Source organism: Cydia strobilella, chromosome 12 (genome assembly GCF_947568885.1).
Source record: "Cydia strobilella chromosome 12, ilCydStro3.1, whole genome shotgun sequence".
NCBI lineage: Eukaryota > Metazoa > Arthropoda > Insecta > Lepidoptera > Tortricidae > Cydia > Cydia strobilella.
The window spans coordinates 12,665,170-12,679,947 of record NC_086052.1 but is presented as its reverse complement, the minus strand read 5'-3'; the positions used below and the strand labels follow the sequence as shown (position 1 = coordinate 12,679,947).

The 14,778-nt window shown below is 45.6% G+C and overlaps 1 protein-coding gene across 1 annotated transcript in view; it reads left to right on the top strand.

Moving 5' to 3' along the window:
• The window catches only part of LOC134746162 (sarcolemmal membrane-associated protein), a 57,201-nt gene extending 44,552 nt beyond the window's left edge, over nt 1–12,649 (top strand). Inside the window, exons 8-13 of the mRNA XM_063680466.1 lie at nt 672–824; nt 5,857–5,950; nt 6,691–6,804; nt 8,768–8,868; nt 9,686–9,907; nt 10,501–12,649. Of these exons, the coding sequence (XP_063536536.1) occupies nt 672–824; nt 5,857–5,950; nt 6,691–6,804; nt 8,768–8,868; nt 9,686–9,907; nt 10,501–11,160 (1,344 nt within the window). The 3' untranslated portion in view covers nt 11,161–12,649. The remainder of the gene's footprint in view (nt 1–671; nt 825–5,856; nt 5,951–6,690; nt 6,805–8,767; nt 8,869–9,685; nt 9,908–10,500) is intronic.
• The last annotated feature ends 2,129 nt before the right edge of the window (nt 12,650–14,778 follow it).

The window sequence follows — 14,778 nt, the reverse complement described above, 5'->3', positions numbered from 1 at the left end:
AGTATTGTTGTACGAGTGTACGGCGCTCGCCATCGCCGCCGCCGAGGAGCGCGAGCTGGCCGCCAGGAGCCAGCTGCCGCTCGCCGTGAGTATTGTTGTACGAGTGTACGGCGCTCGCCATCGCCGCCGCCGAGGAGCGCGAGCTGGCCGCCAGGAGCCAGCTGCCGCTCGCCGTGAGTATTGTTGTACGAGTGTACGGCGCTCGCCATCGCCGCCGCCGAGGAGCGCGAGCTGGCCGCCAGGAGCCAGCTGCCGCTCGCCGTGAGTATTGTTGTACGAGTGTACGGCGCTCGCCATCGCCGCCGCCGAGGAGCGCGAGTTGGCCGCCAGGAGCCAGCTGCCGCTCGCCGTGAGTATTGTTGTACGAGTGTACGGCGCTCGCCATCGCCGCCGCCGAGGAGCGCGAGTTGGCCGCCAGGAGCCAGCTGCCGCTCGCCGTGAGTATTGTTGTACGAGTGTACGGCGCTCGCCATCGCCGCCGCCGAGGAGCGCGAGCTACTGAAACCGTACACTATTGTTACACCAATTGTACTTGCCGTACCTACAATTAATTCACTATAGTTATACTATACGTAGCCCTTATTACAATGACATAAAGTTTATTAATTTATCAGCTAGCTAATGCGCTAATGTTAGTAGATTACCTTACATTATTATTTGTCTTATTACAGTACTCACTACAAAACGGCGAGGCAAAAATGCTGGTACTGAGCACGGACAGCAACAAGCTAGCGGAGGCTAAACGCACCGGCACCCTAGAGGACGCCGTGCGCGCGCTGCCCGACTACATCAAGATGCTACTGCCGCAACACCTGCTAAACAAGGTTGGACCTTATGTCGCACACATTTAGGTCGAACATGCCGGCACTGGGCACGGACAACAAGCAAGCGGAGGCAAAGGGCGCTGCCAGACTACATCAAGATGCTACTGCCGCAACACCTGCTAAACAAGGTTGGACCTTATGTCGCACACATTCAGGTCGAACATGCCGCACTGGGCACGGACAACAAGCAAGCGGAGGCGAAGGGCGCTGCCCGACTACATCAAGATGCTACTGCCGCAACACCTGCTCAACAAGGTTGGACCTTATGTCGCACACATTTAGGTCGAACATGCCGCACTGGGCACGGACAACAAGCAAGCGGAGGCGAAGGGCGCTGCCCGACTACATCAAGATGCTACTGCCGCAACACCTGCTCAACAAGGTTGGACCTTATGTCGCACACATTTAGGTCGAACATGCCGCACTGGGTACGGACAACAAGCAAGCGGAGGCGAAGGGCGCTGCCCGACTACATCAAGATGCTACTGCCGCAACACCTGCTCAACAAGGTTGGACAGTTGGACCTTATGTAGTAGACATGCGCGAAACAGTGCTCCAAAAAGTAATGCTATATCACATCACTTTTTCGAAAACGTAATAGTACACTGAGATATCACATCACTCATCACTCGAAACATGACCCGAACGTGAAACAGCGCTCCGGCGCGCGCGTGATGGTCAAATTACAGCATCTCCTACATTACGCAGCGCATCTACAGCACTCTAGTGACGTAGTAACTAGCGCGTCTCGTACCTATCCGAGGGCTCCACTGACTATCAGTCCGCCGGACGATATCGGCCTGTCAGTTGTTCGGAACTGTCAAATTTCTGTTTTAACTGACAGGCCGATGTCGTCCGGCGGACTGATAGTCAGTGGGCCCCTTCATCCGTATCGGCAATCGATTTATTTAATTTATTACGCGTTGCGTTTTGTCACCGCTATGTGGAAGATTTTTTGTTAATTCTTATAAATCATAAAATATGCATAATTGATTATTATTTGGATACAATTTATATGACACTGATACAGGTATGTAATTAATTATGTATGTATGTTTCGCTGGTAGATTAGAGAGACCATACCTGCATTCAAATTGATTTCCCTTCATACTTTACCAAAATAAAATGGAACTCCAGGCTTAGGACTGGCAAACTTCTATAATTATTTTACTAATACAATTTCATTTAAGTATATTTATAATTTAGTTCGAACAGTCTATATACCTATATACACTAATCTAATTTCTACACTCAGTCTCGGTACGGTACGCACGAATTCACAATTAAATTAAAGGATAAACAAGAAACTCGTACTTAGTTTGCCGCGAACCGCGAAAGTCAACCAAACATTTCATAACAATAATAAAAAAAACGGTTTTGTTTTCGTCACATTCAAAATCTCAAACAAATTACTTGATTTAGCCGCATCCTTCTCGTATTATAAGAAAACATTATAAGCTCTACGCGGACGCACTAGAGTTTTAAATCTATTGCAGATGCAGAAAATCATATTCGTAAGAATATTAGTGAAATTTGCGACAACTTAAACGCAATCGGCCGAGCGGCCCGACCCGAAGCCTTCCAAAGATAGCCGAAAGAATCGCAGAGCGAGAGCGAGCGATCACTGAGTGCGAGTGCGAGCGAGATAACAAAGCATGGCTTGGCAAACAAACAACTGTGATGACACTAGTTAGTTAGTTTTGCTGGGCATTTTCCGCAACTCGACATCCAATGTGCCTATTTTGCGTGAAACGAGGTAGCGCTACTCCAACCACCCCAGCTCCTCCACGAAGCCTAGCAAGGTCTTCAGGTTGCTAGTTGCTTCCTTTAGTGTGCATGGATTCCCTAGGTATTTGCTCCTATATACTTCTACCTGTTTACAGTCTAGGAGAATATGTTTTGTTGTTTCTTCTTCTGCCATGCACGCTCTGCACATGGGGCTGTCCGTTTTACCCATAATATGTAGGTGTTTGTTTAGTGTGTTATGTCCTGTTATTAATCCTACTATTTTACGTAGTTGGCTTCTTGGTGTTTTCAGTAATATTTTGGTAAGTTTGTGGTTCAGTTCCGGTAGAATTTCTTTGGTTTGCCTGCATGTCTTCATTTCATTCCAGTACTTGTTGTGCAGTTGTCTGTGATGTTGTTCTAGCTGGTTGTGTATGTAGGATATTGGTAGGGGCATGATTGGCTCGGGTCCATATGCCGGTGTTTCTGAACCTTTCCTGGCCAGTTCATCCGCTGCATCGTTTCCTCTTGATCCACTATGCCCCTTTATCCATTGTACTGTTACTTTGTTGCCTTCTTTGCTCACTTCAGTGAGGCTTCGATGACATTCAAGTATAAGCTCTGAAGTAAGTTTGTCGCTGCATAGCGCTTGTAGTACCGATTTACTGTCTGACAGTATTAGTATGGTTTCGTGTTTCACTTGTCGTCTTGTAATAGCATTGCAAGCTTATATTATTCCTAAACATTCAGCTTGGAATACCGTATTGTGTTCACCAAGGGACTTTGTGATGTGTATGTTCAGGTCCTCTGAGAAGACACCACATCCTGTCCCTTCGTTTGTCTTTGAGCCATCTGTGAATATTCTTAGGTTTATTTGGTTTAGTCCTTCTTTCGGATCTTCTATTAACGATATGGCGTAATCTTTCCAGAAGATCATAGTTTTTGGTATTTTGTCGATGGGCGCTTCCAGCATGGGCAGTTTTAAGATCGTATTTTCATAGATCTTTTTGTGCGATGAGCTGAAAGATGTCCATAGGTTTAGATTTTTCAAACGAAGAGCTGTGGCAGCCGCTTCTTTCTGTATGTATATGTGTAGTGGCAGGAGTCCTAGCATTATTTCTAGAGCCGCAGTCGGAGTAGTTCTCATGCAGCCCGTTGCAGCCACACATGCTAGTCTTTGTGTTTTATTTAGTTTGTCTATTACTGTAGTTAGCTGGGTGCGGGGCCACCATACCACCGCGCCGTAGCTGATCATTGGCATTACTACCATTTTGTACAGCCACAGTATAATGTGAGGGGCAAGTCCCCATCTTTTTCCCACCATCCTCCGGCATTGCCAAAAGGCTACTGTTGCTTTGTTCAGTTTATTGTCCAGGTGTTTGTTCCAGTTCAGTTTATCGTCCAGGATTATGCCTAGATACTTTACGTCCTTTGAAAGTGTCAGTTTTGTGCCAAAAAGTGTTGGCATTGCATATGTACCCAGTTTTCGTTTGTGTGTGAAGAGAATTGTGTCGGTCTTTTTTGGGTTTACCGATAGGTCATTCTCCTTGCACCATTTCTCTACTATTCTCAGTGCTGTCTGTGTGAGATCGCACAGTGTGCTTATTACTAGGCCGCTGATTAGTATTACTAAGTCATCTGCGTACCCTATAGTCATAAAGTGTTTGTTGTTTAGTTTTGTTATCAAATCGTTTACAACCAGGTTCCAAAGCAATGGTGAGAGTACTCCTCCCTGGGGGCATCCTCTCATGACTAGTGCCTGGTGATTTTGATTTTCGGTTAGTCTTATTATTCTCTGTCTTAGCATATTCATTATCCATTCGATTATGAGCGGATTGGTTCCATGTCTATGTAATGCTTGTTGAATGCTGCTGAAATTGGTCTTGTCAAAGGCTCCCTCTATGTCGATGAAGGTGCCTAGACAGGAGTTTTTCCTCGCTAACGCATTCTCTATGTCGCTTACTACAGCATGGAGAGCTGAGTCAGTTGATTTACCTTGACTGTAGGCGTGTTGGTTTGGATGGATTGCTATGTTTTTTAGAGCCGTGTCCTTCAGTTCTCTGTCACATAATCTTTCCAGTGTTTTTAGCATGAAGGACGTTAGGCTGATTGGTCTGAAAGACTTAGGATCCGAATAATCGGTTTTTCCTGGTTTTGGTAGGAAAATCACTCACTTCCCTCCATTTCTGTGGTATATACCTAAAGGCTATACAGCTGCACAGTAGATTGGATAGATGTTTTATTAGTGTGTGTCCTCCCCACTTTAGTAGGGCTGGGTAGATTCCGTCTGTTCCCACTGATGACACTATTACAAGTGGCAATTATACATTACGCGCACTGTGTATAGAGTTGAACTGACCATTCATATCGGCGCGTCAATATATTGAATTTATGTGGAATTGAAACCATTACGCGCGCTTCGGCGCGGGTCGTTCGGCTCGCGTGACGCGTGATACATGAAGTAATGGTTGATTTTCCGTGTGATACGTAATGGCATATTACGCGTTCGAGAGATATCTCATTTGTGATATTACGAGCATTACTTACACATGTCTATTATGTAGCACACGTTTAGGTTTATCATGCCGGCAAGGCACGGCACGGCTTAAGACGTCTAGGTTAGGTGTAACATGGAGGTGGAGGGCGCTGCCCGACTACATCAGGATCAGGATGCTACTGTCGCAACACCTGCTTAACAAGGTTAGTCCTGAGGTTCACCTACTTGGTATGGACAGCAACAACCTAGTGAATTTTGGACCTTATGTTGTAATTTCGGTAATTTAAGTCTAAGTAAGTAAAGAAGTATAAGTAGTCTTTTCTCTTTTTTATACATTTATATACTATTGTTATTAGTAGGTATACTATTGTTATGATTACGAGTATGTACAACTACTAGGTACTACAAGTTTGATATGTGAATTAGGAAACTATAGGTCTATAAAAAATCAATTTGTAGCTATTAGCTAAGTTGCTTATGTTTATTTTAAGACTGTTTCTCAATAAAAAAATAATTAAAAAAATATATTCACATAGATCGATAGCATCTGCTGCGACACATATTTGTCAAAAATTCACCTTATGTCAAGACGTTTTGGGGATCTACTTTTTTACGTTTTCTTCTAGCTCTTACAATGAAAATGAACTACATAAGTGTTCTGCTGGTACAATGTCTATTCGACAGGAAAAGGAAAGGTATCTTTACTACCTATGTAGTTTCAAGAGTGATTGTCCCTTGAATTGTCACGTTTAGTGTGAAGCGCTTTGACTTTTGTTGATTATTTTAATGGATTTTAAATTGTGTTTACAGGTCGGCATTAAAGCCATATCCGCAGAGGGCAATTCGGCGAAAGAATTCGAATTGATATTGAAGAAGAATAATATTTACGATGAAGAAAACAAAGGTATTTTTTTTTGCATTTCACTTAGTCTTTATTTATATACAACATAATTTTCAGTATTTCCACGTACGGGCACTGGCAAACTTCTATTATTATTTTACTAATACAATTTCATTTAAGTATATTTATAATTCTCTTCATGCATAATGACCAGTTATTACATCGGCAAAAGCAATTGTATGTCGTATTCTATCGCAATAAAATACATTTTAGATCTGGTTTTCTTATGTAACATACGATGGATATGTTAGGATGTGGGCCCTTTGAACGCCATGCCTATTATATGCAACACGCCAGTGGAAATCTTATTGGAATGCTCGAAGAAATATAACACTGTAACCGAGCGCATCAGTTGACGTCTTTGGCGGTCAAAGGGTTCCCACGACTGAAGAAGATAAATGTTTTAAGTTTAATGTGTGTATATACTGTATGTCTATTACGGCTCTTAGCTTGGTTCCACAATAGATGAGCCGATTACCCGGGGTATTTAAAACTTTAAAAATTTATTTACGCTCGCGTGCTCGAAGGTAGGGTGAGAGAGATAGAGATATGACCCCGGTCGTCCGTTGGGTTTGGGTCTACTCCGAGCTCCGAGCGTCGGCGTCTAGTCAGCGCTATAGAAAATGGCGTCGCTGCGCAGTTGAGCCAACGTTGTGTCGAGAAGCAGCCATAGTTGACATTACGCTGACGCTCGGGAGACGCTAGTGTGGGGTGGCTTTAAAAGCTAGTTGTTTTGTTATCAGAAAAAGATGAAGTGTCAGACGGGTCGACGGGCGAGAACGGCGGCAGCGGCGAGGAGAAGACTGGCGAGACCGACGTCTGCACAGACGACGAGAAGCAGCAGAGGCTCAACTACGGTAACTTGCTTTTAAGTCAATATAGTTTATCCACGCCACGTCTAGTCTGCAAACAACAAAGCGTGGAACGCGGCCAAGAGGCGGTTCACACTACTGCGCGCTTCGGAGCAGCGTCCGGTGCTGCGGTTTTTAACTTAATTGTACTGTAGAATCTTGATTTGTATGCAAAGCTTGCATGGTATAACTATAACACATTAGCTTCGCCTCTCCGTGCGAAGGTGCGAGTCGTACGACGATTCGCGCTTTCGGACGGAGATGCGGTGCTGGCCACAGGGTATGCCACACTGAGCTCCGTACTACCGTACAGTTTTTTGTTCATAACGACGAAGATACGGAGCAAACTGCACCATTGTACCGTCGGCGTCGTCGCCGCATGCAAATTCGTCACTCCGCACTTTGCAACGAAATGCGGCGGCAGTGATACTGATTCCTATGAAAATACAATACAAAACTCGAAATGTTCACAATTTTATTATATTTTTATTAAACTTTATTGCACAATAAAAAATAAGGACAAATGGCGGACTTAATGCCTTAAGGCGTTTTCTACCAGTCAACCATAGGGCAAAACAGACATGTGAGTGTGAAAAATAATTCAGAAAACCATGACAACTATAAGCAATTTTGGACAACTATTAACAACTGTGGATATTGACAACATTATTTACAATGTTACACATATTATATTACATATATACATATTGCTGTTTTGTGCATTGGTCATTCTGAAAAACATCTCTAAATAAAAATAAAAAAAATCTAATCATACTAATAAAGTCGAGGTTCGAATGGCCTCGCATATTATTATGTCTGATGATATGATATGATGTTTGATCGCGGCGATAGATTAATAATCAGCGGAATTTTCCATCGCAATTAAGTGTTTGTCTTCTGGTACTTACATTGCTTACACTTTCAGAGCCGGACCGAGACGGGTCGTCGAGCCCGCTGGACGGCGAGCGGCGCGAGGACAACAACGCCAACTCCACCTACACCGAGCCCGAGACCGAGGACTCGCCGGTATGATAGTTTCAGAGCCGGACCGAGACGGGTCGTCGAGCCCGCTGGACGGCGAGCGGCGCGAGGACAACAACGCCAACTCCACCTACACCGAGCCCGAGACCGAGGACTCGCCGGTATGATAGTTTCAGAGCCGGACCGAGACGGGTCGTCGAGCCCGCTGGACGGCGAGCTGCGCGAGGACAACAACGCCAACTCCACCTACACCGAGTCCGAGACCGAGGACTCGCCGGTATGATAGTTTCAGAGCCGGACCGAGACGGGTCGTCGAGCCCGCTGGACGGCGAGCGGCGCGAGGACAACAACGCCAACTCCACCTACACCGAGTCCGAGACCGAGGACTCGCCGGTATGATAGTTTCAGAGCCGGACCGAGACGGGTCGTCGAGCCCGCTGGACGGCGAGCGGCGCGAGGACAACAACGCCAACTCCACCTACACCGAGCCCGAGACCGAGGACTCGCCGGTATGATAGTTTCAGAGCCGGACCGAGACGGGTCGTCGAGCCCGCTGGACGGCGAGCGGCGCGAGGACAACAACGCCAACTCCACCTACACCGAGCCCGAGACCGAGGACTCGCCGGTATGATAGTTTCAGAGCCGGACCGAGACGGGTCGTCGAGCCCGCTGGACGGCGAGCTGCGCGAGGACAACAACGCCAACTCCACCTACACCGAGTCCGAGACCGAGGACTCGCCGGTATGATAGTTTCAGAGCCGGACCGAGACGGGTCGTCGAGCCCGCTGGACGGCGAGCGGCGCGAGGACAACAACGCCAACTCCACCTACACCGAGCCCGAGACCGAGGACTCGCCGGTATGATAGTTTCAGAGCCGGACCGAGACGGGTCGTCGAGCCCGCTGGACGGCGAGCGGCGCGAGGACAACAACGCCAACTCCACCTACACCGAGCCCGAGACCGAGGACTCGCCGGTATGATAGTTTCAGAGCCGGACCGAGACGGGTCGTCGAGCCCGCTGGACGGCGAGCTGCGCGAGGACAACAACGCCAACTCCACCTACACCGAGCCCGAGACCGAGGACTCGTCGGTATGATAGTTTCAGAGCCGGACTGAGATGGTTCGTCGAGACCGCTGGACGGCGAGCTGCGCGAGGACAACAACGCCAACTCCACCTACACCGAGCCCGAGACCGAGGACTCGTCGGTATGATAGTTTCAGAGCCGGACTGAGATGGTTCGTCGAGACCGCTGGACGGCGAGCTGCGCGAGGACAACAACGCCAACTCCACCTACACCGAGACCGAGGAAGAGTTTATTGTTGTAATAATGCGAGTATTAGATGCACACAACAATTTGGCTATTTTTCTTCCTGCATCAAACCTTTGCCAGTCAAAGACTGCTGCAGACGCGTATGTATAAAGTTTAATTTATAACCTTCGTACATTCTGTGAAGGTTTACGATGTTGGTTAAATAGGAACTCTTCAATAGGAAAAATGTTCAATTTTCTAACGTTGTCCGGCTCTTTACCACGGCTCACTTGGGAGATACTGGGGTTCGTTAAGCAACATAATCCTTAATGAATTGTTTAGTTAGACGGCCATTTGACGTAAGTTCCAAAAAAATCATCGATACGAGCCGGGGGTTCGAACCCGAGACCTTCGGTTTGAAATTCGTTCGTGGTCCTGCCAGGTCACGAACGCTATTTAAATAATAAATCTAGGAATTCTGCGTGATATTGCGGAGCTATTTCACATTCGACTAGACCGATTAATCATCTCGATCAATCAAGAGGAGGAGGAGGAGGAGGAAAATGTAGGGCGGAGGGTTTGTTGACAAAGAAAAGCACCAAACATTTGCTTTTACTTTAACATGTTTATTTAAATTACGAATGTTAAAACTTTCAGACGAAAGGAGGCGTAGAATACGCCAACATCCTCCGCGTGATGGCCGGCCTCAACGAGGAGATCCACGCGCTCCGCTCGCGCCTGGCCTCGTCCGGCGCCGAGGCCGAGCAGCTGCGCGCCGTGCGCGACGAGCTGCTGGCCGCGCGCGCCGAGCCCGAGCCGCCGCCCCACGCCGACCACGACGACCGAGCACAGGCACAAGCCAAGATAGACGACCTGCAGGTGTGTACCCTACTCGCGTCCACCCCGACCGAGGCCGAGCAGCTGCGCGCCGTGCGCGACGAGCTGCTATTTATTTTTATTTTGTAAATAAATAAATAAAATATTTGTACTTGCAATGTTTTATAACAACAGGACTTTGAGAAGTAAGTTGAAATGCAATAATTTGCAAGATTTAATTATGTACAATGTACAGTCAGTATCCAATACACAGTTACGGCCAACGTGGGCAAATATATCGTTTTTTATTTTTATTTTCTTCATTTATTTAATGACCATGGATACAAGTCCTTCAGTCGCATTCATAAACAAAATATACCGTAACACAACTTTGATACCATAGAAATAAGGACGTGTTCCGATATATTTGACTACTTTGGCCGTCACTATCTATTCTATTTGACTGTACTTTATTAGTTTGTCGCTTAGTTACAAATATAAGCGTACAAACTGTAACAGATGTCATATATTAAAGAAAAAGTGACGAAGCCCTCCAGTGGTGAAGGCCGGATTCATTTAATTTGATTTGTTCCCTTGTTCAAATACAAGCGTGTTAAAAAAACGAATACAATAACAATCTGATTTATTTCGCGCAGGCCCAGCTGAAGAGGTCGACCGCCGTGGAGGAGGCGAACCTCGCCGAGATCCAGCGGCTCGCGTCGAGCGCGGCGTGGATGCAGGCCGAGCTCGCCTTCCGGCCCACGCGCGCCTACGTGGACGACCTCACCGCCGACGTGGCCGCCCTGCGCGCCGACCTGCAGGCCCGCGACGCCACCATCGACCGTCTCTCCGCGCACCACGACGCCGACCAGCCCCGCTCCCTGGCCGCCGTCGACACCGCCGACAAGGCCGTCGAGACCGAGCGCCAGCTCGAGGACCCCGCGGACGCGACCAACATATCCGCCGACATCGACGAGATGTTCCGCCTCGACTACGACGACGACGAGACGGAGTCGGTCGCGACGGAGATCGACACCGCGCCCGAGGAGATGATCGCCGAGCCCGCGCCGAGCGACCGCGTGCTGGAGGAGGAGCGGCTGGCGAGCCAGCTTGCGAACGGGTCGCTGCACGCGCTGCAGGAGGAGCTGGTGCGCGCCAAGGAGAGCTGGGCCTCGGTGTGCGCGGAGCGGGCGCGGCTGGCCTCGCAGCTGGCCGAGCTGCAGCACAAGCCGCGCCTGCCCGCGTCGCGCCTGCTGGCCGTGGCGCTGCCGCTGCTGGCCGCGGCGCTGTACTGGCTGCTGCCCTACCTGTCCTGATTGACGGCCACGTGGGACCCGCCCGGGTACGAGTAGCCGGCCGGGGCGACCCCGCCCGTGACTGCCCGCGAGGACCGTTTCTTGTTCAAATTTATTGCTCACTCTTTTTACCTCTTTCGACGTGTTTCGGAACGCGAGCCCGACTCGGACCGGCCCGCCCGCTGCCGGTACCTCGAATTAATATTATAGATGCGCCCCGTCGGTGGCCGCTCGAAGATCTCGAAATATTTATTGATATTGTAATTCGAACTTAGAATAATTTAGAGTATAGTTGATAGTTTATTAGTTTGGATCTTCGACCGAGCGACCGAGGCGTATCCGCCGGTCGGTGCGAGAGAGGGGACTCCGAGCCTGTATTGAAGTGCCATTTGCCTCCGGCGCGTCGCGGCGAGCGCGAGACGGGCGCCTCGGCGGAGCGTGTATATATCTCTAGTATCGTATCTGTAAAAATTGACAGTATCGTATTGATAGATATAAAATTGATTGTTGATATCTGCCATAATAAATACTTGTACATTTTATATATTAAGGCCTAACGACTGTCCTAAGTTATACATACATATAATATTGTTAAACCTCGACGTGAGCGGCGGAGCGACGCCGGGTCCCCTTGTTGGATATTATATTAGATAAAGATACATGAATGTGTGTTCATCGGTGAGCGTCGTCGACTCGTCGCGCAGTAACCGACCTGTCGCCTTGTTATCGCTTTGCGGAGCTACACATATCAATTATAGGTTTACGTGCGGGCATTATGCACACGGCCTGGGTCGTGAGGTTTTTTCGAATAGTTTGCATTTTCTAGTCTTTATAATCAACTTACAATTTCTTGCATGACTTTTTCTACTCTTGAAGTATGAGCTGGTTAAAAAAAGTTTGTATTAAATAATAATGATTACAAGTCTAAATGACGGTCTCGATTTGTCTTGACGCATTTATGAGCATCGATGACATTTGCATACGCATTGACGACGTGCAGCATGTAAGCATTTCTGTTACGCGCAGCCCAGCGGTTGGGGCATGCGGCATGCAGCATGGAGCATGCAGTTTAGTTTAGTTCCCGGAGAGGAGTTTGTGTTGCCGCGAGTTCAGTCGCGGCGGGCACGCCGGTGCCGGTGCCGGTGCCGGTGCCGGTCGACGCTTCAGATCGCTTTAGCTCTGTGATGTGAAGGCCAATAGATCATTTTTGTAACGAACTTGTATAACTAACGATTTAATAATTATATTGCCCTAGATTTACTATTACCTTACCACGTTGAAGTCCCGTGTCTATATTTATTATTTAATTGTTGCACTGGTTTTGTTATGTTCGATGTTTCTTTGTGTTTAAACCACCTGAATGTAAATAGATTTTATCTTATAGTCGTTCTTTCGTTTATTTTCACGCTGTCCGAGAATTTATGTTGTATTTTATGAAGTAAATTAATAATGCATTCTATGTGGATGTACTGATAAATTTATGCAAATAATATTGAATTGTTTAAACAAAGATATGTTTTTGATTTCTTCCATAAAACCCTTCTTTTGTTTTTTTTCAGGCCGCTCCAATCTATTATATCCAAGGTTTTCCCAAAAAATCCAAATATATTCCAATCAATTAGGCCAAGCAGTAAGAAGCTATTACCTTCTAAAACGACGGGAAATGCTAGGAACACAATTTTAGACTCAGTGACTTTGTTTGGACTAGTTAAGAGGGAGGTGAACATACCAAAAGTCCTCGGCTGTAACCCTGGTGTCGGGGGTAGAGGGGGGTTTGAAGGTTCCATTTTTCGGTTTTTCACATCTTCGAAACCTTGCGTCTTCTCTTAGCGACATGACTACTTAAACAAAACGAAAGCTGACTAAATATGCTACAAGTTAAATTCAGTCAAATTTTTCGATATCTTGAATAGATTTCGAGATATTCTCTATTGAAAGTGTATTGGTCCTCAATTTTATCTTGTATCTACATCAATGAAGCTACTAGCTAGGCCATGTGAGGGGGGTTTGAAGGTTCAATTTTTCGGTTTTTCGATTATATCTCACCACGGCACGGCATCAGAGTTACGGGCGGGGACTTTTGATATGTACATCAGATGACTAGCTTCAAAGAAAATACCAGCTTATAAAAGGCTACAAAATTAGAATACGCATGCTCACCAGCGGACCAATTGCAAAATCAGTTTAGGTATGGGTTTTCTTTGACCAAGATTATGATTGGTCAATTTCACCGGCCCGAAATACTATTATTATTATTAAAGCCTTTATTATACGAACTGTTGACATTTTATGTAACAATTATTAATATTTATTGTATGTTTCTTCCATATGCATGTTCGTAAGGTCTTTTTGACCTAGGCCTCTTCCGAATCGCCTTTTTCTATTATATTTAAGTATGTGTCCAACATTTTTTTCCATTTTTATCTGTCTGTTGCCATTTCTTTCCAGTCTTTTCCTATTGTTTCTATTAGGTCTTTTTCCCATCTTGTTTTTGGTTTGCCTTTTTTCTCTTACCAATCTTTGGATTCCAATTTGTTGCTATTTTTGTCCATCTGTTATTTTTCATCCTTCCTCAGATCCTCGCTATGTGCCCCGAAATACTATTGGTCTATTTTAAAATTAGTCGCTCTGATTGGCCGTAACCATGCTGTAACACTCACTTGAAAATACATGACAATGAAAACTGTCTCTTAGTAGACGGTTTTATGCAATATAGAACATGTTTTATATGCAATATTTTTGTACGATAATTTATTATTTTATTTTTAAGTGAATAATGGGATAGATAATTTATTGATGGCCATGTACGTCTGTCGCACGTTTTCAATAGTTATATACGATACAAGCGCGATATTCGCAACGAGTGGCGAATTTTAAAACACGACCGAAGAGAGTGTTTTAAATCGATACGAGTTGCGAATTGCCTTTTCCCGCGTGTATCGCACAACGTTTTACAGTACATATGGCCCATTAAATTTCCGCCATAGTTACGTAATGTGCTTGTTATAGCACAGGGTATCGTAATGGAGCACCAGATGTACTGTAAAAAACGTAACCGTTTTTGTAAATTTTTACCTCAGATTCATAAAAATGTCTGAGGATCAAAGAGGACCTTTATTATGAATCTGAGAACAAGTTTGGGAACAAATCAAATTATTTTATTAAATATTTTGATTTGTGATTTTTAAGTAGTCACACTACTATATATAAATTAAAAACTGTAATAGATGTCATATATTACAGACATTAGACATTATTAGAGATATTACAGACATCTATTACAGTTTTTAATTTATATATAGTAGTGTGACTACTTAAAAATCACAAATCAAAATATTTAATAAAATAATTTGATTTGTTCCCAAACTTGTTCTCAGATTCATAATAAAGGTCCTCTTTGATCCTCAGACATCGATTTTCATCTTGATTAGAGCTAAAATACAGAAATTCAATATGGCGGCCGTTCTTGCCGCTCTTACCTCAGAATCATAATAAAAAGCCTCTCAGATTCGCAGATATCAATTTTCATCTTGATCAGAGAAAAAATGCAGAAATTCTTATTAGACACGTCGTAAGAACAGTTTGTGTGGGAAAATAACACTGTTGTTTTTAATATTTTCCTTGCAATTTCCATATTTT